General features: G+C 59.4%; 2 protein-coding genes and 1 long non-coding RNA gene across 4 annotated transcripts in view; 2 read left to right on the top strand and 1 right to left on the bottom strand.

The window, feature by feature from the left end:
* Eefsec (eukaryotic elongation factor, selenocysteine-tRNA specific) overlaps positions 1–3887 on the bottom strand; it is a 52123-nt gene extending 48236 nt beyond the window's left edge. Inside the window, exon 1 of the mRNA XM_078033901.1 lies at positions 3573–3887. Coding sequence (XP_077890027.1) covers positions 3573–3831 — 259 coding nt within the window. The 5' untranslated portion in view covers positions 3832–3887. The remainder of the gene's footprint in view (positions 1–3572) is intronic.
* A 3862-nt stretch (positions 3888–7749) lies between these two features.
* Positions 7750–22855, top strand: Ruvbl1 (RuvB like AAA ATPase 1). Of its 2 annotated transcripts, XM_078033898.1 has the most exons (11): positions 7751–8011; positions 8919–9005; positions 11681–11813; positions 13433–13584; positions 15372–15461; positions 15979–16128; positions 16553–16616; positions 17676–17874; positions 20130–20232; positions 21677–21768; positions 22493–22855. In XM_078033898.1, the coding sequence occupies exons 1-11, from the start codon at positions 7871–7873 to the stop codon at positions 22650–22652; spliced, it is 1371 nt and encodes a 456-aa protein (XP_077890024.1). In that variant the 5' UTR covers positions 7751–7870; the 3' UTR covers positions 22653–22855. The 2 variants fall into 2 exon arrangements, with proteins under 2 accessions (XP_077890025.1, XP_077890024.1); XM_078033899.1 differs by lacking the exon at positions 20130–20232 and having other exon boundaries at positions 7750–8011; positions 22493–22635.
* Positions 22856–24068: 1213 nt separating this feature from the next.
* On the top strand, positions 24069–27276 carry LOC144371539 (uncharacterized). Its single transcript, XR_013431493.1, has 2 exons — positions 24069–26675; positions 26955–27276. It is a non-coding gene; the product is annotated as an uncharacterized LOC144371539 (long non-coding RNA).
* Positions 27277–27487: the final 211 nt, after the last annotated feature.

Genomic DNA, 27487 nt, shown 5'->3' with positions numbered 1-27487 from the left:
GTCACTGGGATGACGGATGTGGGCCACCAGACCTAGTACATTGTGTGCCTTTTAATGAAGAAGAGACAACAAGTGTCGCTCACTGGGTGTGCACACAGGGACAGGGGACTCAAGGCTGCACATAGGAGCCAAAGACACTCAGATGAACAAGGCTCTTCCCCTAGACACACACACCTTTCAGTGAGCCTCAATATCTCAGGACAAACACGTGGTCGGCACAACGTGCTCCTGCAGCCGGGGGCAGTGGCGCACCCTGGAATCCCAGACTGGGGAGGCTGAGGCAGGAGGATCACAAGTGGGAGGCCAGCCTCAACAATTTAGTGAGATCCTGTCTCTAAAGAAGGGGCTGGGGACGGGGCTTGGTGGAAAAGCATCTCTGGGCTCAATCCCTGGTACCAGAGAGAGAGAAAGAGAGAGAGAGAGAGAGAGAGAGAGAGAGAGAGAGAGAGAGAGAGAGAGGGAGAGCGAGGGGGGACGTACGCACGCGCAAAGCAGCTGAAGCGTTGCCAAGGACGTGCTCTCCAGGCTGCAAAGACAGAGCCCCCAGGCCCCTGCTGGGTTCCCTCCAGTCCCACCCACGAGCTGACCACTCCAGGCAGGGCAGGCCCAAGCCAAGAGGAGGCAGCAGTGCAGCCTGGGCACAGGAGGGAGCGACGGGGTGACAAGCCGGGAGAGGAGGCCCTGCTCATTAAGCACCCGGACAAAAGACCCGGAGGCGCAGCGCCGTTCATCCTGGCGGCCACCAGAGCAGGATGGATGGGCAGACCGCGACGGCTGCATTTTTCAGGTCCCTGTCCCCCAGAGAGAGATGAGGACGCGTCGGCCTCACCCCACGGTCTCCAGACACACGTCCTGCATCTTCCTGGAGCTCCCACCCGAGACGGAGGGTGGAAGATGGATTCGAGGTCACGTCCCGCCCCGACACGGCGCGACAGGGGACGGGGACGGAGGGGACACGTCGCCCTCCACACTGAGGGGGCCACAGTGGGGTGGGGACGTCAGATCCACTGGGTGGCAGCTAGCACTGGCGTGTCCCAGGAGCCCCGTGCGCTCTGAGCCACAGCCACAAGACGGGAAGTGGCCCTCGACCTCCCGGGATGCTCGGCAGTGACAGGGGACAGGACGGGGGGGGGGGTGACCCCAAGAAATCACTAAATAACTGCTACGGGCTGTTGCCACTGCTGACCCCACAGGCCCATGAGTCAAGGGGGATGAAGCCCAATGTTCAGCTGGGCACCGTGGCCCACCCCTGTCATCCCAGCAGCTGGGGAGGCTGAGGCAGGAGGATCGCAAGATGGAGGCCAGCCTCAGCCACTCAGCGAGACCCTGTCTCTAAATAAAATAGAAAAAGGGGCTGGGGACGGGGCTCGGGGGTGAGGCACCCCTGGGTTCAATCCCTGGGACCAGAAAAAAGGAGAGAGAGAGGCCAGTGTGGTCACCAGGACCTGCCTCTGACGGAGGCCCACAGTGGAGGTCAGAGGTCGGCCTGGTTCTCAAAGCCGAGCGCTTCTTGACTTCACAATAAGGTCACCCAAGGTCGAGGACAGTCAGACGAGACGCGTTTCCTACTAAGGACCGTCACAGCTCAGCGAGGCAGCACACCACGGGGCCTGGGCTGTGTTCCTTGGTGATCTTGTGGTCCACTGGGAGCCCCAGCTCGCTGTCACTGAGCAGATCTCAAGGGAGTCTCTGCTGCACATGGCTCACGGGGGCAGATCACAGTGGGGTCTCCACTGACGTCACATCCTGTCCACACCATCCCAGTCAGAAATCCTAAGTACATCACTGTACGTGGCTTCCCTCTGTAGGTACTAGAAAAGGCCACGGAGGGCTGAACCCAGGGCCCTCGACCCCTGAGCCCCGTCCCCAGCCCTTTTTCTATTTTATTGAGAGACAGGGTCTCCCCGAGTGGCTCAGGGCCTAAGTTGCCGAGGCTGGCCTCCACCTTGCGATCCTCCTGCCTCAGCCTCCAACTTGCTGGGATGACAGGGCTGCGCACTGTGCCGGGCACCTCCTCAGGTTTTTAACCTGGGTCTCCCACCTCCACCCAGACCAGGCAGGTGTGGAGGGGCACAGGCACCCCTGGCTGGCTCGGGCCCTGCCTTTTGGTCCGGCAGGCAACACGGGAAGAGGGGGTTTGGGAGAAAAGAAACCTGGAATCCACAGAGGGCCACACACAGGCCCTCCCAGGGACACAGCTCCCTGTTCTGCTCCATCCCCTCAATAAAACCTGCTTCCTGCTCTGGCCTGGGCCCTCAGGAGTTTAGTCTCCAACCCCAGGGGACAAGGACCCGTCCCAATTTCCAAGAGCAGCACCAAAGCCCCCTGGGACGGGGCGGATGACCCACAGCAGCGAGCGCAGGGGGACAAGAAGGGATCAAAGCCTCCAGTCTGTCACTGAGCCTGCGACACAGGACACCCGAGGACCCACAGAGGATTTCTAGAAGAAAACACACCAGAATCAAGGCAGGGGACCAGGTCAGCAGCAAGACGCAGACTCCTCTGACATACACACCCTTTATCATTTTTTCCAAAAGAAAAACACATTTTAGAGTTCCGCCCCTCGATTCCAGTGTCCTCACATGGGCTTGAAAAATCATCTACCAACACAAAAGATTGGCCTGGGTTTGGTGGCCCAGGCCTGTCATCCCAGCAGCTTGGGAGGCTGAGGCAGGAGGATCACCCAAGTTAGAGGCCAGCCTCAATAACTCAGCAAGGCCCTGAGCAACTCAATGAGAAACTGTCTCTAAATAAAATGTATAAAAGGGCTGGGGACGGGGCTCAGGCGTCCCAGGTGTGGCTGGAGCTCATCCCCCGGGGAACACAGCCCACACGCCAAGGACCTCTGTTCTAGAATATTCGGTCAGTGAACACTGGCTCCCACACAGAGGCTCACCATGCAGAGGCTGGTGGGGACTGTCCGCCCAGTGGGCACTGGACACGGGTCTGCTCTGGTTTGGTTGGTTTGCTTGACTTTGAGGCAATGTTGGGGACAGGACCTGGTGTCCCTCTATGCCACTAAGCTCCACCCCCAGCCCTATTTTTATTTATTTATTTTGACTTGGAAGGATCTCACAGAACTGCTCACTTGTAATCCTCCTGCCTCAGCCTCCCTGGTCTCTGGGAGGACAGGGGTTCAGCCTCAGACCTGGCTCCAGGTGACCTTTACAGAGAACGAGGCCCTTTCTATGTGAGGATATGGGGCACTCTCCAGGGACCAGGAAGCCAAGCGACCAAGGGACAGGTGAGGGGTGACTTGAACTGTTCTTTTTTTTGGCTCTGGGGACTCAACCTGGGGGGATGTCAACCCCTTCTATGTCTGTCTGTCTCTGTTTTCTGGGGACAGGGCCTTGCTCAGTGGTGGAGGCCGGCCTCCACTCTCCATCCTCCGGCCTTGGCCTCCCGCCACCGGGCTACTACTATTCAATGCAGACGCTCAGCGCAGGTTGGTGCCCAGCGGAACCCGGAGGCGCTGGGTCCCGGCCCCCGGGGGGGCGGGTCTGGGCGGCGCACCGCAGCGTCGGGCCGACAGCGCCCCCTGCCGGCGCCCCTCCCCTTCCGCCCGCGCTCACCGCCGATGATGGTCCGGATGAGGGAGGCGTGGCCCGGGCAGTCGACCAGCGTCACCTGCAGCTCGGGCGCGCCGGCCTCCGGCAGCGGCACCGCGAAGCACGAGAAGCCCAGGTCGAGCGTGATGCCGCGCTCGCGGCTCTGCGGCTGCCGGTCGAAGGCGGCGGTGGAGGCCGTGGTGCTGAGCGCGCGCGCCAGCGCCGTCTTGCCGCTGTCGATGTGGCCCAGCACGCCCACGTTCACGTTCCGCCGCGCCGCCATTGCCGGTCCGCCGCCGGACGGCCCCCCCACGCGCCCCGAGCCGCGTGCGCGCGCGTTCCGCCCCCCACACACACCCCCCCCGGAGCTTCCGCCCGGCGCACCTCGTGGGGCGGGGCCGCTCGCCGCCCCCAGCCACTGCCCAGACCGGAAGGGGATCCCGCGGGCCCCGCCGCGTGCTCCTAGTTGGCGCCTACTGGGTTCCACCTGCAGGGCGCGGGGACAGACGACACCGAGGGACCCAGGAGGGGACCCTGCCGCGTCGGAGAGCGACGGGCCCCTGGAGAAAATGACAGCACAGAGAAATAGCGGGGCGCTGGGGCTCACGCCTGTCATCCCTGCAGCAGGGGAGGCTGAGGCAGGAGGATCGCAAGGTGGAGGCCAGCCTCAGCCACTTAGCGAGGCCCTAAGCAACTCAGCGAGACCCTGTCTCTCAATAAAATAGAAAAAGGGGCTGGGGACGGGGCTCAGGGGTGAAGCAGCCCTGGATTCAATCAAAAAAAAAAGTGACAAAGAATGTGGACAAGGATTGGGGGAAAGGGGACACTCATCCATGTCTGGTGGGACTGCAAATGGGTGCAGCCACTCTGGAAAGCGGGACGGAGATGCCTCAGAAAACTGGGAATGGAACCACCATGGGACCCGGCTGTCCCACTCCTCAGTCTATACCCAGAGAACTTAAAATCAGCACACGACAGGGACACAGCCATGTCAGTATTTACAGCAGCTCAATTGACAATACCTAAGCTTAGTGAACCAACGTAGGTGCCCTTCAGCAGATGAGTGAAAGAAGAAAACGTGGCATACATGTGCGTGCACGCACACACACAATGGAATATTACTCAGCCATGAAAAATAATGGCTTTAAGGGCTGGGGATACAGTTCAGTTGGTAAGGTGCTTGCCTCGCATGCACAAAGCCCTAGGTTCGATCCCCAGTACCAGTCATAATAATAATAATTAATAATAATAATAACAATGGATGGAATGGAGACTATCATGCTAAGTGAAATAAGCCAATTCTCCCCCAAAACAAAGACTAAATGTCCTCTGTGATATGCAGATGCTGACCCACAATAAGTGGGGGACAGCAGTTCACTGGATGAGACGCAGGGGAGTGGAGGGAAGGGAGGGGAGGGACTGGGAGAGACAGGGGAATGGATGGACGTCCCTTTCCCATGTTCACATGGGAACCCACGACCAGGGACACCCCACAGCAGGTCCAGCCACAGGAGGACTAAGAATGAAATCAATTTTTTTTTCTTTTAGTACCAGGGATGCAACCCAGGGGTGCTTCACCCCTGAGCCCCGTCCCCAGCCCCTTTTCTATTTTATTTAGAGACAGGGTCTCGCTGAGTTGCTCAGGGTTTCGCTGAGTGGCTGAGGCTGGCCTCCACCTTGCGATCCTCCTGCCTCAGCCTCCCCAGCTGCTGGGATGACAGGCGTGGGCCACGGTGCCTGGACACCTGTAAATGTACCATGACCCCAACTTGAATGCGACTCACCCCCAAAGCAGTAGCCTAGATGGGCATCTCCCTCCACAGCAGACTCCCTGGGTCCCCTACAGTCCCCATGGCTGGGCACAGTCCCTGGGGACATGGCTGTCTGCAGAGCTGTGATTATTTGGAATGTGTCCCTAATGGTAACGGGATGCCGGCTGCTGTCTGTGTCTTTCAATGCCATTTTTTGAAACAAAGGTGGCTCAAAGTTCTCACAATCGGCCCCGTAATGAATGCAACTTCATCAAGGCCCATTAATCCAGGATTAATTATAAATTGGCCCAGAGCAAGTTATTAGACTTTTCCTCTTTGATTTGAATTCGAGCTTTAAAGATGCTTTCAGGAGGGAAATGGAAATTTCTCTTTTCTCCGAGGGGCCCTACCTTGCCGAGCGATTGCAAATTAACCCTGTGTGTTCCTACATCCACCAGCCTCAGAGGACACCGTCCCCCAGGCCTCCACCTGAGCTCCCTGTCGGTCCCAGAACTGAACAGATCCGCTCAGGCCACACTGAATCCGAGGTGGGGGAAGTCTGACAAAGTGGCAGCAGCTCACTCCATCGGGGCGCAGTGGTATCCAGTCACCTGGCCTCCAGGTTGGCTCTGGAGGCTGAGGCAGGAGGATGGTGGGCAAATGTGAGGCCGGCCTCCACAACTTAGTGAGACAGTGACTCAAAATAAAGACACCAAAGAGAGCGAGGGATACAGCACCATGGTACAGCCTCCCCGGGCTCCATTCCTAATAGCACAATAAATGACAAAAACTGCTGCTGAATTTGGTTTACAAATATCAGATTTTTGGGGAGAGGAATTTTGTATCTATGTTCACGGGGGATATTGACCTCGGTTTTTGCTTTTCTTTCTTTTTTTTTTTTCATTCCTTGTAGAATCTTTACCTGATGCTGTCATCAAGATATCGCTGGCTTCATAGAACATAGTAGAAAACATGTCTTCCTTTTTATTTATTTATTTATTTTTTTTGGTAAGAGTTTGAGATGCATTTAGTTTCATTCTTTGTTCTGGCACCAGGATTTGAACCCAGGGGCACTTACCCACTGAGCCCCCATCCCAAGCCCTTTTTATGTTTTATTTAGAGACAGGGTCTGGGTGGCTTTCTCCTCCTGAGCAGCAGTACAGAAGGCAAGGTTGGCTTGACCCCGGGCTTGGGGTTCAAAGGTCAGATGGGACAGAGGTCAAGGCAGGCAGGGAGCAAAAGAGTTGGGAACCAAGTGATTGAGGGCATGAGTCTTGGGCTGGAGAGAGGAGAGGTAGAAGGACTTCAGGTGAAAGATGATGGGAGTGAGAAGCTGAGACACAGCAGAGCAGGGATTGTCCAGTGCACGGTTCCAGAATGTACTTCTCCATATGATTACTTGTGTATGTTTCATCACATTGATCTGGCTTTTTATTACCTATTAGTGGATAAAAACATAACTGAAGCCAGGCATGGTGGCATATGCCTGTCATTCTAGTGGCTTGGGAGGCTGAGGCAGGAGGATTACAAGGTGGAGGCCAGCCTCAGCAACTTAATGGGTCCCTAAGCAACTTGGTGAGACCCTGTCTCTAAATAAAATATAAAAAGGTCTGGGACAGGGCTCAGTGGTAAAGTGCCCCTGGGTTCAATCCATAGTATAAAAATAAAGAGCATGGATTCAATAATGTGTTTGTGTGTGTGTGTGTGTGTGTGGGGGGGGGTTCTAGAACCTTCTTTGAATTCATAAGAAGTCTTATCTAGAAGCTGGTTTGTAGACTGTGTACCAGGTTCCAAAATTAAAATTAAAATGGTAAATATGTGTCCTCCACCTTCATCATGTAAAGCAGTCGAGGGAAAGAGGCAACCATCAAGTCAATAACTATGTCAATAATCAGAGTAAAATAATTAGATTTAAAAGTCAGACTAGAGAGGACAAAGAAATCATAGGGGAATCAGAAACACCCGCATGGACTGGATCTCAGGCGAGTCTTAGTCCTCATGTAAGCTCGCTTATCTCTAGGGCACACCTCCAATACCAGCGCTTTGGAGGCTGAGGCAGGAGGATCGCAAGTTGGAGGCCAGCCTCAGTCACTTAGCAAGGCCCTAAGCAACTCAGGGAGACCCTGTCTCTAAATAAAACGCAAAAATGGGCTGGGGATGGGGCTCAGTGCTTTAGGGCCCCTGGTTTCAATCCCCAGTTACCAAACAAACACCCCCAAAAATGCTACTCGGGGCCACCCACCACCTGAGCCAGGGAGCAAAACCAGGGATCCATCCTTCTGCGCTCACACACCCACTAGAGTGAGCCGGAAGCACCTGTTGCCGGGGAAGCCAACGCAGTGACACAGCCGGAAGTGTGTGGGCGGAGCTTTACCGGCAGCTGGTGATGAGCGCAGGCCTGAGCCAATGGAGAGCGGCGGCGCTCCGATATCCTCCAATGGGGCGCCGACGGAGGCGGGCTCTTGCGAGCCGCCCTAGTTACGGCCGCATGGTAACCCCGGGGCCGCCGGGGGCGCGGGGTAGCGGCGGCGGGTGGCTCGGCGGCGGCGGGTTGGGCTCCCGGGCGGCACCATGAAGATCGAGGAAGTGAAGAGCACCACGAAGACGCAGCGCATCGCGTCGCACAGCCACGTGAAGGGGCTGGGGCTCGACGAGAGCGGCCTGGCCAAGCAGGCGGCCTCGGGGCTCGTGGGCCAGGAGAACGCGCGGGAGGTGCGGCCCGGGGCGCGGGGACCGGGGACCGCGCGGGGGGACCGTCCCGGGGGCTCGTCCCCGACTCCGCGATCGTCAGTGTCACCCGGGGGCGCCACATCGCCGCCCCTTGGTGTTTATTCCGAGACAGGGTCAGGCTGAGCTGTTGAGGCTGGCCTCCACCTTGCAGTCCTCCTGCCTCAGCCTCCAGGTGCCCCGGGGTGACAGGCCTGCGCCACCGCGCCCCGAGCAAGCATCCTTTAAGTGGCCGTGGTACCAAGCCCCTGGAATCCCGTTATTTATTTTCATTATTATTATTTTTTGCAGAAGAAAAAATTGAGAAGGGAGAGGTGACGTCACCCCGCCCATCCCTTGGCCACCCAGTTTAGTAATGATGGCCGGGGGTTTGCACCCCACCTCCTCTAAGCTGCTGGACCCTAGAGTCATGGCCCGTGGTCTCCCTGGAGGCTGAGCAGCTACAGAAACCTGCAATTTATAGGAGGTTGTGACTGGAGCCTTGGAGCCTCCTATTAACAGAAAGGGTCTCGGTCTCTTTTTGGGGGGTGGGGGGGTGCCAGGGATTGAACTCGGGGGGCCCTGAACCCCTGAGCCCTGTCCCCAGCCCTATTTTGCATTTTATTTAGAGACAGGGTCTCCCTGAGTTGCTCAGGGTCTCACTTTGGCTGAGGCTGGTTTTGAACTCGAGATCCTCCTGCCTCAGCCTCCCGAGCCGCTGGGATCACAGGTGTGGGCCACTGTGCCCGGCAGACTTTTCTCTCTTGCCTCCACTGTTGGGGCATCCAGTGCCTGGAGGGTGCTGGCATCCAGGGTTGGTTGGATGAGTCTATAAATCGTGTGGATCAGAGACTGCATTTTTTCCCCCACTGACACACAGCAATAGTGAGCATCTCTTCCCTCTGTGCTGCAGGCATGTGGCGTCATCGTGGAGTTAATCAAAAGCAAGAAGATGGCGGGAAGAGCCGTGCTGTTGGCGGGACCCCCGGGAACTGGCAAGGTACCCGTGTTCTCGCATTTATTTCCGCTGCCCAAGAGGACGATCCTCATGTCGAAGCCCAAATGGAATTCACATCGGACCTTGTCTTTGTTTAGCGACGTGGCTCATACGTGTGTTTAAAGAAGGAGTCTGATCCCAAACTGAGGCTTCTAGAATTAAAGTCATCCTGGCCAGAGGGAGAGGAAAGTCCTCAGAGGGGTCTGGTCGCTGGGATTGTCCTTTAACTCTTTCAAGTGTCTTTGCTTTGGAAATGCATCTGTTTTTCTTTTCTTTCTTTTTCTTTTTGTACCAGTGATTGAACTTGGGGACACTAAGCCACATCCCTTTTTTTTTTTTTTTTGTATTTTATTTAGAGACAGGGTCTCGTTAAACTTGCTGAGGGTCTTGCTAAGTGGCTGAGGCTGGCCTCCACCTTGCGATCCTCCTGCCTCAGCCTCCTGAGTGGCTGGGATGACAGGCGTGCACCAGCGTCCCCAGCTGGAAATGCATTTCTGTTGGTCCAGGGCCTTGTCAAAATCCGTGACGGGCTGTGGCTGTGACTCAGTGGTGGAGCGCTTGCCTCGAATGTGTGAGGCCCTGGGTTTGATCCTCAGCACCACATAAAACATTAAAATAAAGATATTGTGTCCATCTACAATTAAAAAACTATTTAAAAATCTTCTGTGGCATCTTCTTTGAGGGGGGAAAATGAGTCAGCCTGCATTTTCCCTAATGCTAACTTTGCCCACCACTATTTTGGCTACGCGTGTGATTGGAAAGTATTAGAAACGTGGTTTTGATCTTAAAAGTGACTTCTAGTCTTTTTTGGGTAGAGAAACAGGAAGTCTCCTGATCTTCTATGTAAAGAAGTGGCTCTTACCAGGGGCGGTGGCCCACGCCTGTCATCTCAGTGACTCTGGAGGCTGAGACAGGAGGCTCACATGGTGGAGGCCAGCCTCAGCAGTTTCGCCAGGCTCTAAGCAACTTAATGTGACCCTGTTCAAAAATAAACAATGTAAAGGTCTGGGCTGCGGCTTGGATTGACTTATCAGCTGGGAGGCCTGGGGCAGGCTCCTGACCGTTCAGAAGCCGAAATATAGTCCGTTGTGAACTGAAGGCTGGGATTCTGATTTTGAAGTTGTGCATAGGGAGTTGCCGGGGCGTGTTGTGTGGAGTCTGATGGTGGATGAAGAAGTCCTGTGTCTGGGGGACGTTTTCTGAGGCTGGAATGCCGTACGGTGTGCACTTACAGGAACATTCACTTGTCCAAGTCGTTTTCATTTTTTGGGGGTGGGGTTACCAAGAATTGAACCCCAAGAATTGAACCCAGGGGCTCTCGACCCCTGAGCCCCGTCCCCAGCCCTGTTTTCTATTTTATTGAGAGACAGGGTCTCGCTGAGTTGCTCAGGGCCTCGCTAAGTGGCTGAGGCTGGCCTCTACCTCATGATCCTCCAGCCTCAGCCTCCAGACCTGCTGGGATGACAGGGGTGCACCCCCACACCAGCTCTCAGTTTCTTAACCCATAAAATATGGAAAGATCAGTGAGATCCATAGAGTTCCACAGGAAAGGGTAGGTCTATGTGCCTTCCTTCTGTGACTGTTTTTGATATTTTTACATATATATAATATTTTTTAGTTGTAGTTGGACGCAAAACGTTTGTTTTATTTATTTATTACTATGCCGTGCTGAGGGTCAAACCCAGGGCCCCGCACATGCCAGGCGAGTGCTGTACCACTGAACCCCAGCCCGGCCCCTTCCATGAGCTTCTAATTGGAGAAAGCTACACAGACACGAAGCCCTTCTTAACCCAGTATCCATCCTATTTAGATGGAACTGTAATGGTCACCCCTTCTCTATTAGGTGGAGGGAGTTGGGGATGCTGTTCAGTGGGACGTGGTCACCGTTTTTGACACTGGAAACCGAGAACGGGGAGTTGAGGGTTGTAAAGAACAGGGAAGAGACATTCTGGGTAGAAGGTGGGCATGAAAACCAGGCTCCGTGGCTCACACCTGTCAACCAGCAACTCGGGAGGCCGAGGCAGGAGGATTGCAAGGTGGAGGCCAGCCTCAGCCATTCAGCAAGGCCCTAAGTAACTCAGTGAGACCCTGTCTCTCAATAAATGCAAAACAGGGCTGGGGACGGGAGGGAGGGTGGAATGGCACTCGGAGGCCGTGGCATTTCCCAGTGGTGGGCCCACTTGAGAGCGTGTGCGTTCCACAGCTTGGGCCTTTGACAAGACGCTGTGACATTGGTTCTCTTTAGCATCTGCCAACCAGAGTCAGGTCACCGGGCACCAGTTTGTAGTTGACCACAGGGTAAGGTCAGGGGGCCTTGTGCTGACCAACCCACGGCTTCCAGATTCGGCCTCACGGATCTTCCACTATTCGCCGGCCTTTTAACATGAATCGAAGGTTATGGAGTAAATCCTTCCTGATTTATTAATATTATTATTTTTTTGGTCCCAGGGATTGAACCCAGGGGCGCTTAACCCCTGAGCCCCGTCCCCAGCCCCTTTTTCTATTTTATTGAGAGACAGGGTCTCGCTTAGTTGCTGAGGGCCTCGCTGAATGGCTGAGGCTGGCCTCCAACTTGCGATCCTCCTGCCTCAGCCTCTTGAATAAATTTTTTTATAGATGGGTTTGGATTATGTTTTTGGGCCTGTAAAATGAAATCCTTTCCTTTGTCACCTCTGTAGACAGCCCTGGCCCTGGCGATTGCTCAGGAGCTGGGGAGTAAGGTGCCTTTCTGCCCCATGGTGGGGAGCGAAGTCTACTCCACGGAGATCAAGAAGACAGAGGTGCTGATGGAGAACTTCCGCAGGGCCATCGGTGAGTGTCACGTCGGAGGGAGACATGGCTGTGGCTTCTCTGGTGCTTTGAATCCTTTCGTCTTGAAAATGCTTCTGTGACGAGCTGATTGTGCTGCCGGGTTCTTTTGGTGCCGTTGACAAGACAGGAAAGAGCGGCCCAGGCATCCCAGCAGCTGGGGAGGCTGAGGCAGGAGGATCGCCAGGTGGAGGCCAGCCTCAGCCACGGAGCGAGGCCCTGAGCCACTCAGCGAGACCCTGTCTCTAAATAAAATAGAAAAAAAAAGGGGGCTGGGGACGGGGCTCAGGGGTGGAGGGGCCCTGAATTGAATCCCTGGTACCAAAAAGAACCAAAAAAAATTGTGACCAATAAGATATCACAACCTTTCAAATACCTGAATATTAATATTTTTAAAAACTTAAATTTTAAAAAAAGACATTTTGGGGGGCTGGGGCAGGGGCTCAGTGCACCCACCTGGCATGTGTGGGTCCTGGGTCTGACCCTCAGCAGCACATAATAGTACATCAATAAAACAGAGGTGCCGTGCGCATCTACGACTAAAACAAAAAAAATTAAAATCGAAATCATTTCTGTGAGACAAAAACCTGGTAAATCGGGTCTCCACACAGTTGCTTGTGATTCAATTAAAACGCTTTAAAATCTGAAGAAAGTGGGGGTCACCAGGCACCTTGGTTGGGGGTGGCCTCTGGGGTGGGGGGTGGGGGACCCAGCAGGGGCTTTGGATGGCAGCAGGCGAAGAGAAACTTCTAGAACCTGCCCCAGAGTGAAAGGGCAGGCCCTGGACGCCCCTCAGACGGGAGCCTGCTGTCCCCGCACCTTGAATTCCTGCGAGGCTGGGGGGGGCGGTCACCTGTCCCCGTCTGGGCCGCTTCCTTGACGTGATGAAGGTCCCTGTCAGGGACTGGGAAACCCGAGCCGCGGATGAAGCCCGTGTCATTTGTGCTGTCGTGGCCAGAGACAGCGCCCGCGGCCCCTCTGCTGGCCGACAGCCGGCCCATTGTCCGCCGGGCCTTCCCCTGTCCACTTGTCACCACCGAGAAACTTCTAGACAAACAGGAGCGGCTGAGAGACGGGGCCACTTCCCCTCCCGGAGGAATTCCATGTCACTGTCCCCGGACGGCGAGGGGGGGCGCGTTCCGTTTGGAGGAACGTTCTGTCTGCGGAGAAGAAAAGGTTCTGTTAAAAAGTCAAAGTCGACTTGAAAGCCCAGAATCTTCCAAGCTGGACAACAGCTTCCTGTTGTTGGAGAAATTTATTTATTTATTTTTTTGTACCAAGGATTGAACCCATGGGCCCTTGACCCCTGAGCCCTGTCCCCAGCCCCTTTTAAGATTTTATTTAGAGACAGGGTCTCCCTGAGTGGCTGAGGCTGGCCTCCACCTTGCGGTCCTCCTGCCTCGGCCTCCGGAGCTGGGAGGACGGGCGTGGGCCACTGCTCCCCATGGTGTAGCTCTGTGCCCAGGATGGTGTCTCCGGGTGGTCCCGTAAGGTGACTTGTCACTTGTTGTGCTGTGGCAGTTTTGAGGAAGCAAAGTTGTTGGTGGGGAGGGGACGGATGTGGAGAGAAGGATGGCCCCGCTCCACTTCTCACCGTGGCCCCGTGTGCTGTCCCCTCCCAGGGCTGCGGATCAAGGAGACCAAGGAGGTGTACGAGGGGGAGGTGACCGAGCTGACGCCGTGTGAGACCGAGAACCCGATGGGCGGCTACGGCAAGACCATCAGCCACGTGATCATAGGCCTCAAGACGGCCAAGGGCACCAAGCAGCTCAAGGTGAGTCCCCCTGAGCAGGTGGTGTGGCCTCCGTGTCCCCCTTTCCTTGTCCTCTGCACTGTGGATGCCACGTGGGGCACTCGGGTTAACACCGTGTGGCACACAGGGACACTGGGTACAGGGCTTGCACGTGGGTCCCTTCATGAAGGCAGCTCTTCCTTTTCTCATTGCTCCTGGGAGTCGTGGGGTAAAGTCAAGAAGTTGCTTCTGCCACTCGTCCCCCACATGACGACCATTGGCCAGCCGGGCACAGAGGCCCACGCCTGTCACCCCAGCAGCTCCGGAGGCTGAGGCAGGAGGATCGCAAGGTGGAGGCCAGCCTCAGCCCCTTAGCGAGGCCCTGAGCTACTCAGCGAGACCCTGTCTCTAAATAAAATAGAAAAAGGGGCTGGGGACGGGGCTCAGGGGTGAAGCACCCCTAGGTTCAGGCCCTGGTGCCCTCTACGTGTTTTCCCACACGTGTGACATGTTGGGACAGAGGACCTCAGGGACGCTGTGAAGTTCCCGAGTGTCCTGGTTTGAGGGAGGCTCACGCATCTTGGCCTGGGGACGCCCAGCCCTGGTCCTGTGTGGCCCACGGGGTCTTTATGCGTGACACAGTGTGCACCCCCCATCTTAATCCTAGCACAGCAGGGACCTCATTCCCATGAATGGCCACCTGCTGACCTCCCCCTGGCCTCTGGCCACCACTTTGTTTCTGGCTTGGCCTTTGGGGGCCACCTCCCGCTGACGGGGCCTGGCAGGGAGCCTTACTCCGCGTCATGTCCCCCGCCGTCCCCCTTTGACTCTGGACTCTGTCTGGGACAGAGCTCAGGTGTGTGTCCCCCGGGTGGCCCTCTGTAGCAGCTGCCCCAGACGCTCAGCCTCGGGACCTGTCCGGCAGAGGCTGCTGTCCCTGCCCAGTGCCCATCTCCCTCACCTCTTCTTTGTGGTCCTGGGGCTCGAACCCAGGGCCCTGGCCGTAGTGAACCAGCGTCCTGCCACTGAGCTGCCCCCAGCCCCAGAGCCTAGCTGCGTGGTCGAGACTGGCCTCCACCTTGGTGATCCTCCTTCCTCAGCCTCCGACCCAGACAGTGTGGGGGGACTCCAGCTTATGCTCCCCTTCTGAGCTGGACTCCTCTGTGGGTGCCTCTGGGCGCTGTCACCGGGATCACGGGCCACGTCAGAGGCAGCCTCGGGTCGGTGGCTAGGCAGGAAGCTCTGGGGCCCCCAGCCCAAGGACTGGCGCTGCGGTGGCCATCCTGGGGGGTGCCGTGGGGTAGCCCCGGACAGGTCCCCTCTGAGGACAGCCGGGTCCCTGTGAGAATGCTCCTCCCACTTTGCTGTCCCTGAAATCAGGGCCAAGAGGAGGAGTGGTGACCGTGTCTTGTCCCCTGCAGGCAGACACGGCCACCCTCAGGTTCTCCTCCTGGTGGACAAAGCCCCCAGTCCAGGCTGTTGTACCTGTCACCTGCCCTCACACCCACCCGCTCCCGGGGTGTCTGTCTGTCTGTCTGTCTGTTTAGTCCTGTGAATTGAACTGAGGAGGCTTAAGCCGAGAGCCAGGCGCCTGCCCTTTTTATTTTGCTTCGTATCGTTTTGCTCCCCTTGCTGAGTGGCTGAGGCCGGCCTCCACCTGGCAATCCTCCTGCCTCAGCCTCCCGACTCCCTGGGATGACAGATGTGCGCCCCTGCACCTGGCCCCTCAGGTCTCTTAGGGCAAGGTGCCTGCCCTCGGGGTCAGAAGGAACGGGAACATGTGTCACAGTCCCCTGAGTCCCCCTCTGTGTGGTTGGCTTTGGTTCTAGCTGGACCCCAGCATTTTTGAAAGTCTCCAGAAGGAGCGAGTGGAGGCCGGGGACGTCATCTACATCGAGGCCAACAGCGGGGCCGTGAAGGTACGTCTGCTCCTGGGGACAGCGCCACGCCTGAGGGTCTGCTGGGGGGACCTGGGGGGCCAGCAGCTGTCCCTCGACCTGAGTCAGCGTGGCTTCTCTGCCTCCTGTCCTGGTGACCTCAGCGGGCAGTTAAGACCCAGACCCCGTGGGGGACAGGGACCCGGCAGCCTGCGTCCCTCCCGCTGCGCCAGGCGGCCTCTTCCATCTTCCTTTATCTCCTGGCGTCCCTCCCCGAGTCCTGAGCCTGGGGACCGCCAGGCGGCTCCTCCTCTATCTGATGCTGTGTCCCGCAGTGGCCGCGCCTCCCTGTTAATGGATGAGCCTCAGGCCGCGTGTCACCCATAAATCACCACCTGGACGTCCCCGCCCCAGTGAGTCCCCTGGAGGCTCCTTTATCAGGAGCAAAAAGAAAGGGCAGAGAAGGTTCTAGAAAGTCTCAGGTGTCGCCTGGGCGGGTCTGGGGGCCCAGGCGGCGGTGGGCCGGGGGCTGAGGTGCCCGGGCTGTCTCTGTTGGCAGAGGCAGGGCCGCTGCGACACCTACGCCACCGAGTTCGACCTGGAGGCCGAGGAGTACGTGCCCCTGCCCAAGGGCGACGTGCACAAGAAGAAGGAGATCATCCAGGACGTGACGCTGCACGACCTGGACGTGGCCAACGCCAGGCCCCAGGTACGGCCCGGAACCAGGCTGTCCCCTGTGGGAGGTTGAGCAGTGAGCACACAGCAGCCTCAGCCCCTTTGTCCCCATGCCCAGGCGCTGTCACAGCCCCGTCCCCAGCCCCTTTTCCATTTTATTGAGAGACAGGGTCTCGCTGAGTGGCTGAGGCTGGCCTCCACCTTGTGTTCCTCCTGCCTCAGCCTCCCGAATTGGCAGGATTTTTACAGACACGTGCCACTGCGCACGGCTCTGCCTCACCCCTGCAGGTCAGGGGACACCTCCAGGATCCCTCTGTGCTTAGGAGCCCCTCATCCTTCCCAGGGCAGCTGTGCTGGGCCTGTCCACCTCAGGATTCCAAGTGGAGTGACGTCAGGGACCCACAGGACACAGGAGGATGGGCTTTGGTAGCTGCCTTAAAAAGTCCTCTCTCCCACAGGGGGGACAAGACATCCTGTCCATGATGGGCCAGTTGATGAAGCCAAAGAAGACTGAGATCACAGGTAGGATACGTGGCGCGGCCTCCCCAGCCCTTTTTCTATTTGATTTAGAGACAGGGCCTCGCTGAGTGGCTGAGGCTGGCCTCCACCTTGCGATCCTCCTGCCTCAGCCTCCCAAGCTGCTGGGATGCCAGGCCTAGGCTACAATACCTGCCCGGCTCTTCCCCAATTTTATGTCCTTGTTGGAACCATTTCCTTTTTACTCCCTGAAAACGTGAGTTAAACATGAATCCACTGTCGCCTTGAGGCCTTGCAGCAGTCTGAGCTCCTCTGTGCGTGGCCAAGAGCAGATTCCGTCTCCTAACTGGGTTGTGACAGCCCCGCGTCATGGCTCTGGGCGAGGACAGGCATCAGATCCTGGTTCTTTGTGAGCAGCTCCATCCCAGTGACAGCGGGCGCTGGTTTGGAGGATGAGGGCTGTGACCCGGGGCGGGCCTGCCGTTCCGCAGGGGCTGATGGTTCTGGGGCCGAGGCTGGACTCCTGCTCCGACCCTCAGGTTTCCCCGCCAGGATTGTCTCTGCACTTGATTGAAAGTTAATTAACCTGAGCATTGTCACACAGGGCCCCCAAAAAGGGCTCGTGCAGCAGAGGAGAATTTGCATATAAAAACGCGTCTCCCTGGGGCTCCCAACTGGATAGCTCCAAGGAAGGATTTCTGTAGCATTTGGGTGCAATGATGCCTGTTTCTTTAGGGTGGGGTACAGGGATTGAACCCAGGGACGCTTCACCCCTGAGCCCCGTCCCCAGCCCTTTTTACATTATATTTAGAGACAGGGTCTCGCTGAGTTGCTTAGGGCCTTGCTCAGTGGCTGAGGCTGGCCTCCAACCTGCGATCCTCCTGCCTCAGCCTCCCAGGCTGCTGCGGTGACAGGCCCGCGCCCCTGCACCTGGCCTGATTCCTGTTTTCAAATGAAAACTGGGATGGGCCAGTACCCAGCCAGGGTCAGAGCCAGGAGGAGCCGCAGGCTGCAGGGTTGGGTCTGGAGGGAGTCGAGGTGGGGGGAAGAGAGGGGTGACATTTCCCCCGCCGGCCGTCACCCTGCCCGTGCTCCGTCTCCTAGACAAGCTGCGAGGCGAGATCAACAAGGTGGTGAACAAGTACATCGACCAGGGCGTGGCCGAGCTGGTCCCCGGCGTGCTGTTCGTGGACGAGGTGCACATGCTGGACATCGAGTGCTTCACCTACCTGCACCGGGCTCTGGAATCTTCCATCGCTCCCATCGTGATCTTTGCCTCCAACCGAGGCAACTGTGTTATCAGGTAGGTGCTGTGCCCACCCACAACGTCACAAGTGAGGACGGGACGCAGGGAGCGCACGTGAGCCCGCTTCATCATCTCCCGCAGCCTGATCGTCTCCAGCTCTGTCCATTTACCTGCCGATGCCCTCATTTCATCCTTCTTCAAGGCTGCGTAATATTCCTCTGTGTCTAGGGACCCCAGTTTCTTTATCCGTCCGTCTGCTGAGGGGCACCTAGGCTGGCTCCGTAGCTCAGCTACTGTGAGTCGGCCTCTGTGCACACTGGCAAGGACGCAGGTCTCTCCAGTCACAAAACCAGTAAGGACAGTAGTGCCTGGGTCCCACACCTTCCCTGGGACACCGTGATGCCTCTGGCCCCTGCCTGGCCTCAGGCCGCCTTGGAGCACAGTGGCCCCAGGCCGTGGGGACAGGGGGTCTGGTGCAGAAGGGCGTGGACACATCTTTGGCACAGCGGCCCTGCCACCTGTGCCACCGCTGGGTGACGTTCCTTGGCTCCCGAGCCCTCTCTGGGCCCCTGCGCTGGGGGCCTCCCCGCCAGCAGCCGAGGGCCGTGGGGACGGGCCCTGAGAACGCTGGGTGGGAGTTAGAAAAGGATCCCGGGGTCCAAGTGTCTCAGGACGGCCAGAGCCGGAAGTGACCCCCCACGGGCCCAGACTGGCTGCTGGGAATTTGGTGGCTTCCGTGGAGACGCCCCGACTGAGGAGCTAGAGGGCCACAGCACCAGGCCACCCGCGGGTCCCTGCCGGTGGCTGTTCCCCTGTCCTTGGGATCTGAGCCCGTGACCCAGGCTCATGGGCAGCGTTGTGTGGTCGGGTCCCCAAGTCCCCAGGCACCAGCTGGACAGGGTCAGCTCAGACGCCTCCTGCAGCCTGGTGTCCGCCCGGCCGGCTGCTGGGGGAGCGCAGGGCACCTGGGTGGCGTTGGGGGCTGGAGGCCCTGCAGCCACCACCTGATACTGCGGGAGTCCCCTCGCTGGGTCCCCTCCCTGGGTCCCGCCTGGCTGGCCGAGGGCTCCACACGGGTACATGGCGCCCCCTGCTGGGGAGCCCTGCTCACAGCCCCCAGGGTCTCGCTGAGCTGCTTATTTAGCACCTTGCTTTTGCTGAGGCTGGCCTCCAGCTACGATCCTCCTGCCTCAGCCTCCCAAGTCGCTGGGAGGCACTTGAACTTCCGGTGGCTGAGGAGCGCCCACCGCGTGGCACATTCACCAGCTCATGCATCTGTGCACTCGCGCACGCGGAGCCCGTCGGGGGGTTTGGCTGTGGGAGTGATGCTGCCCCCGATGTGTGGGGACCGCAGTTTCTTTTGGATCTGTGTGGAGCGGGGAGCTGCCGGGTCACACGGCACCTCTGACCTTCCAAGGACCTGCCAGAGGACGGCTTTAGTGCCACAGTCCTTCTGGGAATGTCTGAGGGTCTTGGTTTTTCCACCTGCCGCTCGACGTCTGTTACTGTCCCACTGTAGATGTCCTGGTGGGTGTGCGGTGGTCTCTCACTAGATTTGCATTTCCCGAGGACCAGGGATACTGTGTTTTTTGTGTTTTATTGGCTATTTGTATATCTTTGTAAAAATATCTTGCCCCCTTTTTATTCATGTTATCTTTTTATTGTTGAATTGTAAGAGCTCTTTATATATTGTGGGTACTAGACATTTATCGTGTGTGATTTGTATTTTTATTTATTCTCAGGGTAGTCTTTTCAGTGTTTGGACAGGGACTTTGACATAAATGAGTTTTGAATTTTGATTTAAAGCCCCAGTTGATTGAGCTGGGGGTGTATGTGGCTCAGTGGTGGAGTGCTTGCCCAGTGTGCCCAAGGCCCTGGGTTCCAGCCCCAGCATCACAAAGAAGTGCAGTTTATCTGCTTTTTCTTTTGTATTTTTGGCCTCGTATTTAAGAAATCATTGTCCAGCCAGGAGCAATGGCGCACACCTGTAATTCCAACCGCTCAGGAGGCTGAGGCAGGAGGATCACGAGTTGGAGGCCAGCCTCAGTGTGGCCCCAAGCCACTCAGGGAGACCCTATCTCTAAACCAAAATTTTAAAAGGCTGGGGACGGGGCTCCGTGGTGGAGCCTCCAAAAATCAGCAAAAAGGAGGTTCTCTGGGGCCACCTGGGGGTCAGCGTATGACCTGTCCCTGGTCGGCTTCCCTTGGTCACCCCCTCGCTCTCTGTGGCTGCCAGTGCCCCTTCCCAGTTCGCAGTGTCCAGCGTCTTGTCTCAGACAAGCGCAGCTGACGGGACTCCTTGGCCTCCGCAGGGGCACGGAGGACGTCACCTCGCCCCACGGCATCCCCCTGGACCTGCTGGACCGCGTCATGATCATCCGCACCATGCTCTACTCGCCGCAGGAGATGAAGCAGGTGGCCCTGTTGCGTCCCCTCCGCCTCCCTGCGGCCCCCCCACCCTGGGCAGCTCCTGTTACCCAGAGGCTCTGTCCCCTCGTCTGCAGGGCGGGTGGGTTACGGGGACATTGCCCAGCGTCCCAGAGCCTCGCTTCCCCTGGTCCTGCCTGTTGTCACCTTTAACCCCCTTTGGCCAAGTTTCAGGGACAGAATAAGAAACAGGGACTTGACAATAGCCAGGGACCGAACCAGGGCCCTCGACCCTGAGCCCTGTCCCCAGCCCTTTTTGTATTTTATTTAGAGACAGAGTGTCCCCTGAGCTGCTCAGGGCCTTGCTTTTGCTGAGGCTGGCCTCCACCTGGCGATCCTCCTGCCTCGGCCTCCCCAGTGCTGGGATCACAGGCCGGTCACACCCTGAGCCCAGCTGAAGGGCTTTGCTGGGGCACCTTGCAGCAGCGGTGGCCTGCATGGGGGGTCGCATCCTGGGGTGCACGCTGGCCTGGTCACCTGGACCCCACCCGGCTGGCCTCGCAGGGCCTCTACTGTGTGCAGGCCCCAGCATGCCTGGCCTCCCTGGGTCCCTGGCTCTGTCCCTCTGGGGAAGTCTGCAGGGAGGACTGCTGTCCCCAGTCCCTGGCCTCCGCCCGGGAGTGTTTTGTGGCTCTAATTGAGGCCTGGGCTCCTTGAGACCTTGTTTACGAAGCTGCCAGAGTGACAGATCCCCGTGTGGACCAGGCGCCAGGACCCGGGTATCTCGGCCGAGCCACACGCCACCTCATCACTGCCCCTTGTCACCCAGCGCCCGCGGGACCCCACGCACCGAGCCCAGCCTCCCGCCGTGGCCGCCCCGCAGCTCCCCAGGACCCCGCGACAGGCGTCACCGCCTGACAGATGACATGGCCCCCCGATGCTGTGCGGGCTGCCGGGTCCCGGGGACACCTTCTGATTTATTGGACCCTCGCGTTCCCCTCGCAAATAAAAATGGCTCCTCTCAGTCCCAGGCTGCGGAGGGAGGCTGGAGCCTCAGGGGCTGGGGTGCAGGGACAGAGGGGGACACCGGGCACTCTTTAGTCAGTGAGCAGGACAACGGCCATGCAGGTGGCCCGGGTCCCCTGGAGATTGCGGCCAGCCTTCCAGTCCCCGATCCAGCAGCATGAGACGCGGCACAGGGTCATTTTAAAGCACTGGATAAAGGGGACATTTGGGCACTGCCACTTATTTATTTGGTCCCAGGGATTGAACCCAGGGGCACTCAACCCCTGAGCCCTGTCCCCAGCCCTTTTTCTATCTTATTTAGAGACAGGGTCTCGCTGAGCGGCTCAGGGCCTTGCTAAGTGGCGGAGGCTGGCCTCTACCTTTCGATCCTCCTGCCTCAGCCTCCTGATGCTGAGATGACAAGCGTGGGCCACTGCGCCTGGGGCCCGGACACTGTTGATGGTGGTTTTTTTTTCTCCTCTGAAAGATCATTAAGATCCGAGCCCAGACGGAGGGGATCAACATCAGTGAGGAGGCGCTCAACCACCTGGGGGAGATCGGCACCAAGACCACTCTGAGGTGAGGCCGTGGCCTCCTGGGCCCAGGTGGAGGCTGCCCAGGGCTCAGGCTGTGATTGACGAGAGAGGTCCCCCTTGTCCTGCAGCTGACACTCTCTCTGCGGGAGGTCACTGACCCTGCCTCTGTCCTCTGGGACAGGAGATGGACAGAGCCAGAGCCTGGGCTCCGTGGGGGCCTCGCCAGCCCAGCCTCTCCCCTGGCCCCTGGCTCCTGTCCAGGTGGACGAGGACAGTGGGACGGTGTCCCCGACAGTCCGCAAGGCCCTGTGACCAGTTTCCTCAACTTCCGCGTGTCCCTGGGGTGTGGCTGAGCCCACAGCTGCAGGCCGCCTTGGGTGGGTGGTGACTTTCAAAGCCCTTCTCAGCTGGAGACGCACGGGGCCTTTATTTTTATTTATCTACTTTTATGTGGGGCTGAGGAGCAAGCCCAGGGCCTCGCAAGTGCTAGGCAGGTGCCCTGCCCCTGAGCCCCGTCCCCAGTCGTTTTTCTATTTTATTGAGAGACAGGGTCTCGCTGAGTGGCTCAGGGCCTCGCTCAGTGGCTGAGGCTGGCCTCCACCTTGCGATCCTCCTGCCTCAGCCTCCGGAGCCCCTGGGAAGCCACTGTGCCCGGCTTGGGGAGTTTCCAGACGAGGGTTAAGGTGTGAGGACCAGCTGTGACCGTGACGTTCCCAGTCATGGAAGCTCTGTCCTCGGCTGACCCCTGGCCCCACCGTCCGCGGCAGGTACTCGGTGCAGCTGCTGACCCCGGCCAACCTGCTGGCCAAGATCAACGGGAAGGACAGCATCGAGAAGGAGCACGTGGAGGAGATCAGCGAGCTCTTCTACGACGCCAAGTCCTCGGCCAAGATCCTGGCTGACCAGCAGGACAAGTACATGAAGTGACCGCGTGACTCCACGGGACGCTGCGGCCCCCGGGGCAGCGTGCACGGCCTGGGCCCCGCCCGCCCGCTCACGTGAGCTCTGCGCTGTGGTCAGTTGTGTCTGAAGAGCATTCATTTTATTTTTTTGTAAATTATAACTTTTGCGATTGCTTTGGTAGAGTCCCCCCTCCCTGAAGGTGTTTGGAAATAAAATCTTAAATGTCACTTGGGTGTCCCCTCCCCTCCCCTCCCCCTCCCTCCTTTGGACTTGTTCTGGAGGGGGGTACCTGGGATCCAACCCAAGGACGTTTTTATTGAGAAACAGGGTCCCGCTGAGTGGCTCAGGGCCTTGCTAAGGGGCTGAGGCTGGCCTCCACCTTGCGATCCTCCTGCCTCAGCCTCCCGAGTCTCAAGGATGACAGGTCGTACCTTAATTATCTGTTATTGTCATATTTCTTCTAACATGGCCATGGCCTGGGCTTGAGGCCAAAGTTGTGGGTTCTGGGCCCTGTCCCCAAGAGGGTGCCTCCGTGTCCCCCACTGCGTGTTGTTGGGATCTCTTAGGTCCAGGCCCTGGGACAAGCTCACTGTGGCACAAGGGACAGCGGGGCCACGGTGGATCCTGAGCTTTCCCTCCACCTCTGCCCACTGTCTCCTCGTCCACTCGGTCCCATGTCCCCACACCCTGGCAGTGAGGTCAACACGGGGCTGGGATCGGCCGCCTGCGGGTTCCAAGTCACCGAGGTCAATGTGCAGCCACCAAGCCCAGGACGCCACCCTCCGCAGGTGACAGGAGACGAGGGACCTTGTGGGTCTGAAGCCGCCCCCTCGACCCAGCCAGGAGGTGGCGGTCAGCACCAACAGGACGCGTCCACAGCGAGTGCTTCGGCAGACACGGGGGACAGCACCTGACCAGTCCTTCCCCCGAGCCATTGAGGTCACCAAGAACAAGGGCCATCGCAGATAAGGTCACAGCCCAGAAGAAGCCTCTAGAGATGGGACAACAAGGTCCCTGGCTGGGACTTTAGGACCCAAAAAGGGGCATCAGGTCAAACAGAAGGCGCGGGTGCAGGTGGTGACCGGGTGCCAACTGCAGAGGACCACAGGTGACACAGGAACACACTCCACTGTCACTCTAGTCTGCAAATCTGAAACTGCTCCCCTTGTGGCAGTGGACATCCAACCCAGGGCCTCACGTGGTGGTAAAAAGTTCCAAGAAGCCAGGTGCAGTGGCCCACGCCTGTCATCCCAGTGCTCGGGAGGCTGAGGCAGGAGGATCGCCAGGTGGAGGCCAGCCTCAGCCATTTAGCAAGGCCCTGAGCCACTCAGCGAGACCCTGTCTCTAAATAAAATAGAAAAAGGGGCTGGGGACGGGGCTCAGGGGTTAAGCACCCCTGGGTTCAATCCCTGGTATCCCCCAAAAGATGGAAGCCGGGTGGCCGTGACAGCCCAGAGCGCCCTGGGCCGCAGAGCCCCGGGTATTTGGAGGCCGCTGCGCGTCTCTAGATCTGGCCTCTAAAGGCAGGTTCCGTCCTGGCCTCTCTTCTGACCCAGGCCCCAACCTTTCCCAGGAACAGGCCAGAGGCCCTGGTGACAGCAGGCCCCAGCTGTGGGTTGGGACACAGGTGCCCTGGTGACCAGAGTGGGGTGTAGCCTTGTGCTTCCTGCTCCTCAGGTGTCAGGGAGGTGGCCCTGGGTGGGCAGGGTGGGTGGCCTGCATTTCCCCGAGTCCCCGAGTCCCCTCTGCGGGGCCTGATGGTCACATTCATCTCCCAGAGGAAGTCTTTACGAGCGTCCCCGGCCCCCGGCGGGCAGTGTCTCCATCCATTACGGGCGGGACACAGCCGGGCGGGAGCAGGGGATTTGTCACATCTTATCGCGCTGACACGCAATCTAGCGGCCATTACAGCACCCCCATTTTTTGTGCTATTTCAGCTCGAGCCTGAAAAATGGTCGTGAGGTTTGGGTGAAGGGGAGGGAGGCTGGTCTCCCAATGGGTCACAGCTGGGCCCAGGCTCTTGGGTGCCTCCCAGTAGGGGACTGGGTGGCCATCAGTCCCTGCCCGCTCTCGGGGGCCCCTGTGGGAGAGAACGCACAACCTGGAGGGCTTCTGTTTTTGGCACCAGGGACTGAACCCAGGGTCCCTCACCCCTGAGCCCTGTCCCCAGCCCTTTTTCTATTTTATTTAGAGACAGGGTCTCGCTGAGCTGCTCAGGGTCTTGCTAAGTGGTTGAGGCTGGCCTCCAACTTGCCATCCTCCTGCCTCAGCCTCCCAAATTGCTGATGACCAGCCTTTGTCACCCAGCCCGGCTCCTTTCTGTTCCTGAGCCTCGGTTTCCCCATCTGTAAGGTGGGCCTCCGTCTCCCATCGCTGGAGGTGTGTGACCGTATCCCGTGGACCTGGGAGGTGGTGTGTGGACAGCCACCCAGCAGCCTGGATTGAGAGCAGCCCCCAGTCCGGGTCCCCCCCAGGAAGAGGACCTGGCAGCGAGGAGACCCCCGCGGGCCAGCTGCACCGTCCCCTCCCAGCCACTGGATCAGACCAGGGGATGTCACCGCTCCACCCAGTGTCCCCACTGGGGGAAGGACCTGGGCTCCTGCTCACGGTCAGCCCCGTGCCTTGTCCCCTCCCCGGGCGATTCACCCAACCGCCACCTCCCACTTGGAGGACGGTGCAGGGGGCCGCTGTCGCCCGCGTCACCGTCGCGGTGATTAATGGGCGGCCGCGCGGCCGGCGATGGATGCGGCTGTCACTGCGCCCGGCCGCGCTGACCCCGGCCCCGGCCCCGCGCCATCAGTGGGCGGCGGCGGCGGCGGCTGGGCGGCCGCGATAAGATGGGCCGATGGGCGCCGCCGATGGCCGCTCCGTCACCTGCCGTCGCTGTCCCCGTCACGCCGCCCGCGCGCAGATGGGCGCCGTCAGCGTCGCGTGATTAATGGGGACACCGGCGGCCGTGGGGAGGGACAGCGCAGGACCCGTGCGGGACGCAGGGGACGGGCGGGTGTGGGCCTGGGGACACGCAGGGGGACCCCTAGGGCTGGCTCCCGCCGCCCTCACCCGGGGACCCGGGGACTCCAGCCGGGGCGGGGGGGGGCGCAGTGACAGCCAGAGGGGCCTCCCGACCCCACCCCGCCCCGCCAGGCTCAGCCGCTGGGGCCACCTCCTTGTCCCTCGCGGACCCCTTTCCCCACGGTCCCAGCCGGGCGCCTGTCATCCCGGCGGGAGGCTGAGGCCGGAGGATCGCAGATTCGAGGCCAGCCTCCGAACTTAGTGAGACCCTTAAAAACCGAAAAGGCTGGGACGTGGCTCGGTGGCCAGCGCCCCGGGGTCAGTCCCTGTCGCCGGGGTCCCCACCCCAGGGGCGAATCCCGCCCGTACGCTTCACCCTAAGCGGGGACTTGTCGCCTTCAGGACGCGGTGACAAGCTACCGGGTCCGGGGCTCCCGCGCACCCCGCCCGACTGCAGCGCGTTTCTCCAGGCGACAGGGGAGACCCCTGAGGTGACCGTCCCCTGGCACCGTCCCTGCAAACCAGCGCAGCGCGACTGGCCGGGGCCACCGAGGCCGAGGGGCGTCCCGCAGCGGCAGCGCCGGCCACCGGGCGGGGGACAGCCGCGCCCTCCCTAGAGGAGCCGAGCTGCGAGCGGGGACGAGGTGGGGACCTCGGCTGGGTCGTCTGGGCCTCAGGCGACCCGCAGCGGAGACGCGCCGTCCCCTCCTCGCGGTTCCCGGGGGCTCCGCCGCAGCCGCCGCCTCGCAGCCACGCGATTGCGAGGCTGCAGCGCCCCCGCGCGGACGCACGCGCACAGCGCGGTCCTGGCTCCGCCCACTCCCCGCCCCGGGGCGTGGCAACGTGCGCCACGCTCCTGCACCGCCCACTCCCCGCCCCTGGGGCGTGGCCGCACGCGACCTGCTTCGGCACCGCCCACTCCCCCGCCCCCGGGGGCGTGGCCACGAGCGCGCTGCTCCTGCACTGGCAGCCCCTGTGCGGAGGGAGGGTGGCGAGGCGCCTGTGGGGGAGCCCTCCCGGAAGGCGACGCCCGCGGTACGTGTGCGCATGCGTAGCGGGGACGGCGGGGAACGAGGTTAAGGTTTCAGAAAACCCGAAGGAGCCGGCTGCGGTGGGGCGCGTCTGCCATCCCAGCGGCTCCGGAGGCTGAGGCAGGAGGGTCGCCAGGTGGAGGCCAGCCTCAGCCACTCAGCGAGGCCCTGGGCTGGGACGGGGTCGGCGGGTAGGCGCCCCGGGGTCCAGTCCGTGGGACCACGACCCAGGAGGGCACTGAGGGGTTCTCAGTGGCGCCCGCCCTCGGCCTCCCGTCCCCAGGCCTCGTCTCCGGAGTCCCCCGACCAGATGGAGGCGTCCGTGCGACAGTGACTTGGAGACTTAGCAAGTGCAAGACTGGGGCCTCGCCGATGAGCCCCGAGAGCCGTCCATCAGGCGCTCCCCGTCATCCCATCCTCCTCTGCGCTGTCCATGGCGCGTCCAGTGTCCTGCGCTTTGGAACTGCCCACGCGACCCCTGGGTCCCTGTCACCCGGTGGGAGCGGATTCTTTTTAATCTGTAGGGACTGGAGGTTCGGTCGGGTGGCCGACCTCGGAGCCACATCCCAGCCCTAGTTTTTGAGACACAGTTTTGCTGAAGTGTTGAGGCTGGCCTCTAACTTGCGATCCTCCTGCCTCAGCCTCCCAGGTTGCTGGGATTCGAGGCGTGCGCCACGAGGCTGGGGTCACGGAGGCTCTTGTCCAAGTCCCTGTCGAGGGGAGGGGCATCCAGTGTCCTGGCTTCGTGGAAACTGCTGGACCTTTCCTGACGCCCGTGGGTCTGCTTCTCACCCAGTCTCTGATGCTTCCAGGATG

The sequence above is a fragment of the Ictidomys tridecemlineatus genome, chromosome 16, assembly GCF_052094955.1.
Source record: "Ictidomys tridecemlineatus isolate mIctTri1 chromosome 16, mIctTri1.hap1, whole genome shotgun sequence".
NCBI classification, from domain to species: Eukaryota; Metazoa; Chordata; class Mammalia; order Rodentia; family Sciuridae; genus Ictidomys; species Ictidomys tridecemlineatus.
This window is presented reverse-complemented; position numbering and strand designations above follow the sequence as displayed.

Excerpts from the sequence above, each read along its gene's own strand:
- Ruvbl1 (XM_078033898.1), top strand. The coding sequence starts at position 7,871 with ATGAAGATCGAGGAAGTGAAGAGCACCACGAAGACGCAGCGCATCGCG. Across the intron at positions 16,129-16,552 it reads TGGCCAACGCCAGGCCCCAG|GGGGGACAAGACATCCTGTC; the intron begins GTACGGCCCGGA and ends TCTCTCCCACAG. Across the intron at positions 17,875-20,129 it reads CGAGGCAACTGTGTTATCAG|GGGCACGGAGGACGTCACCT; the intron begins GTAGGTGCTGTG and ends TGGCCTCCGCAG.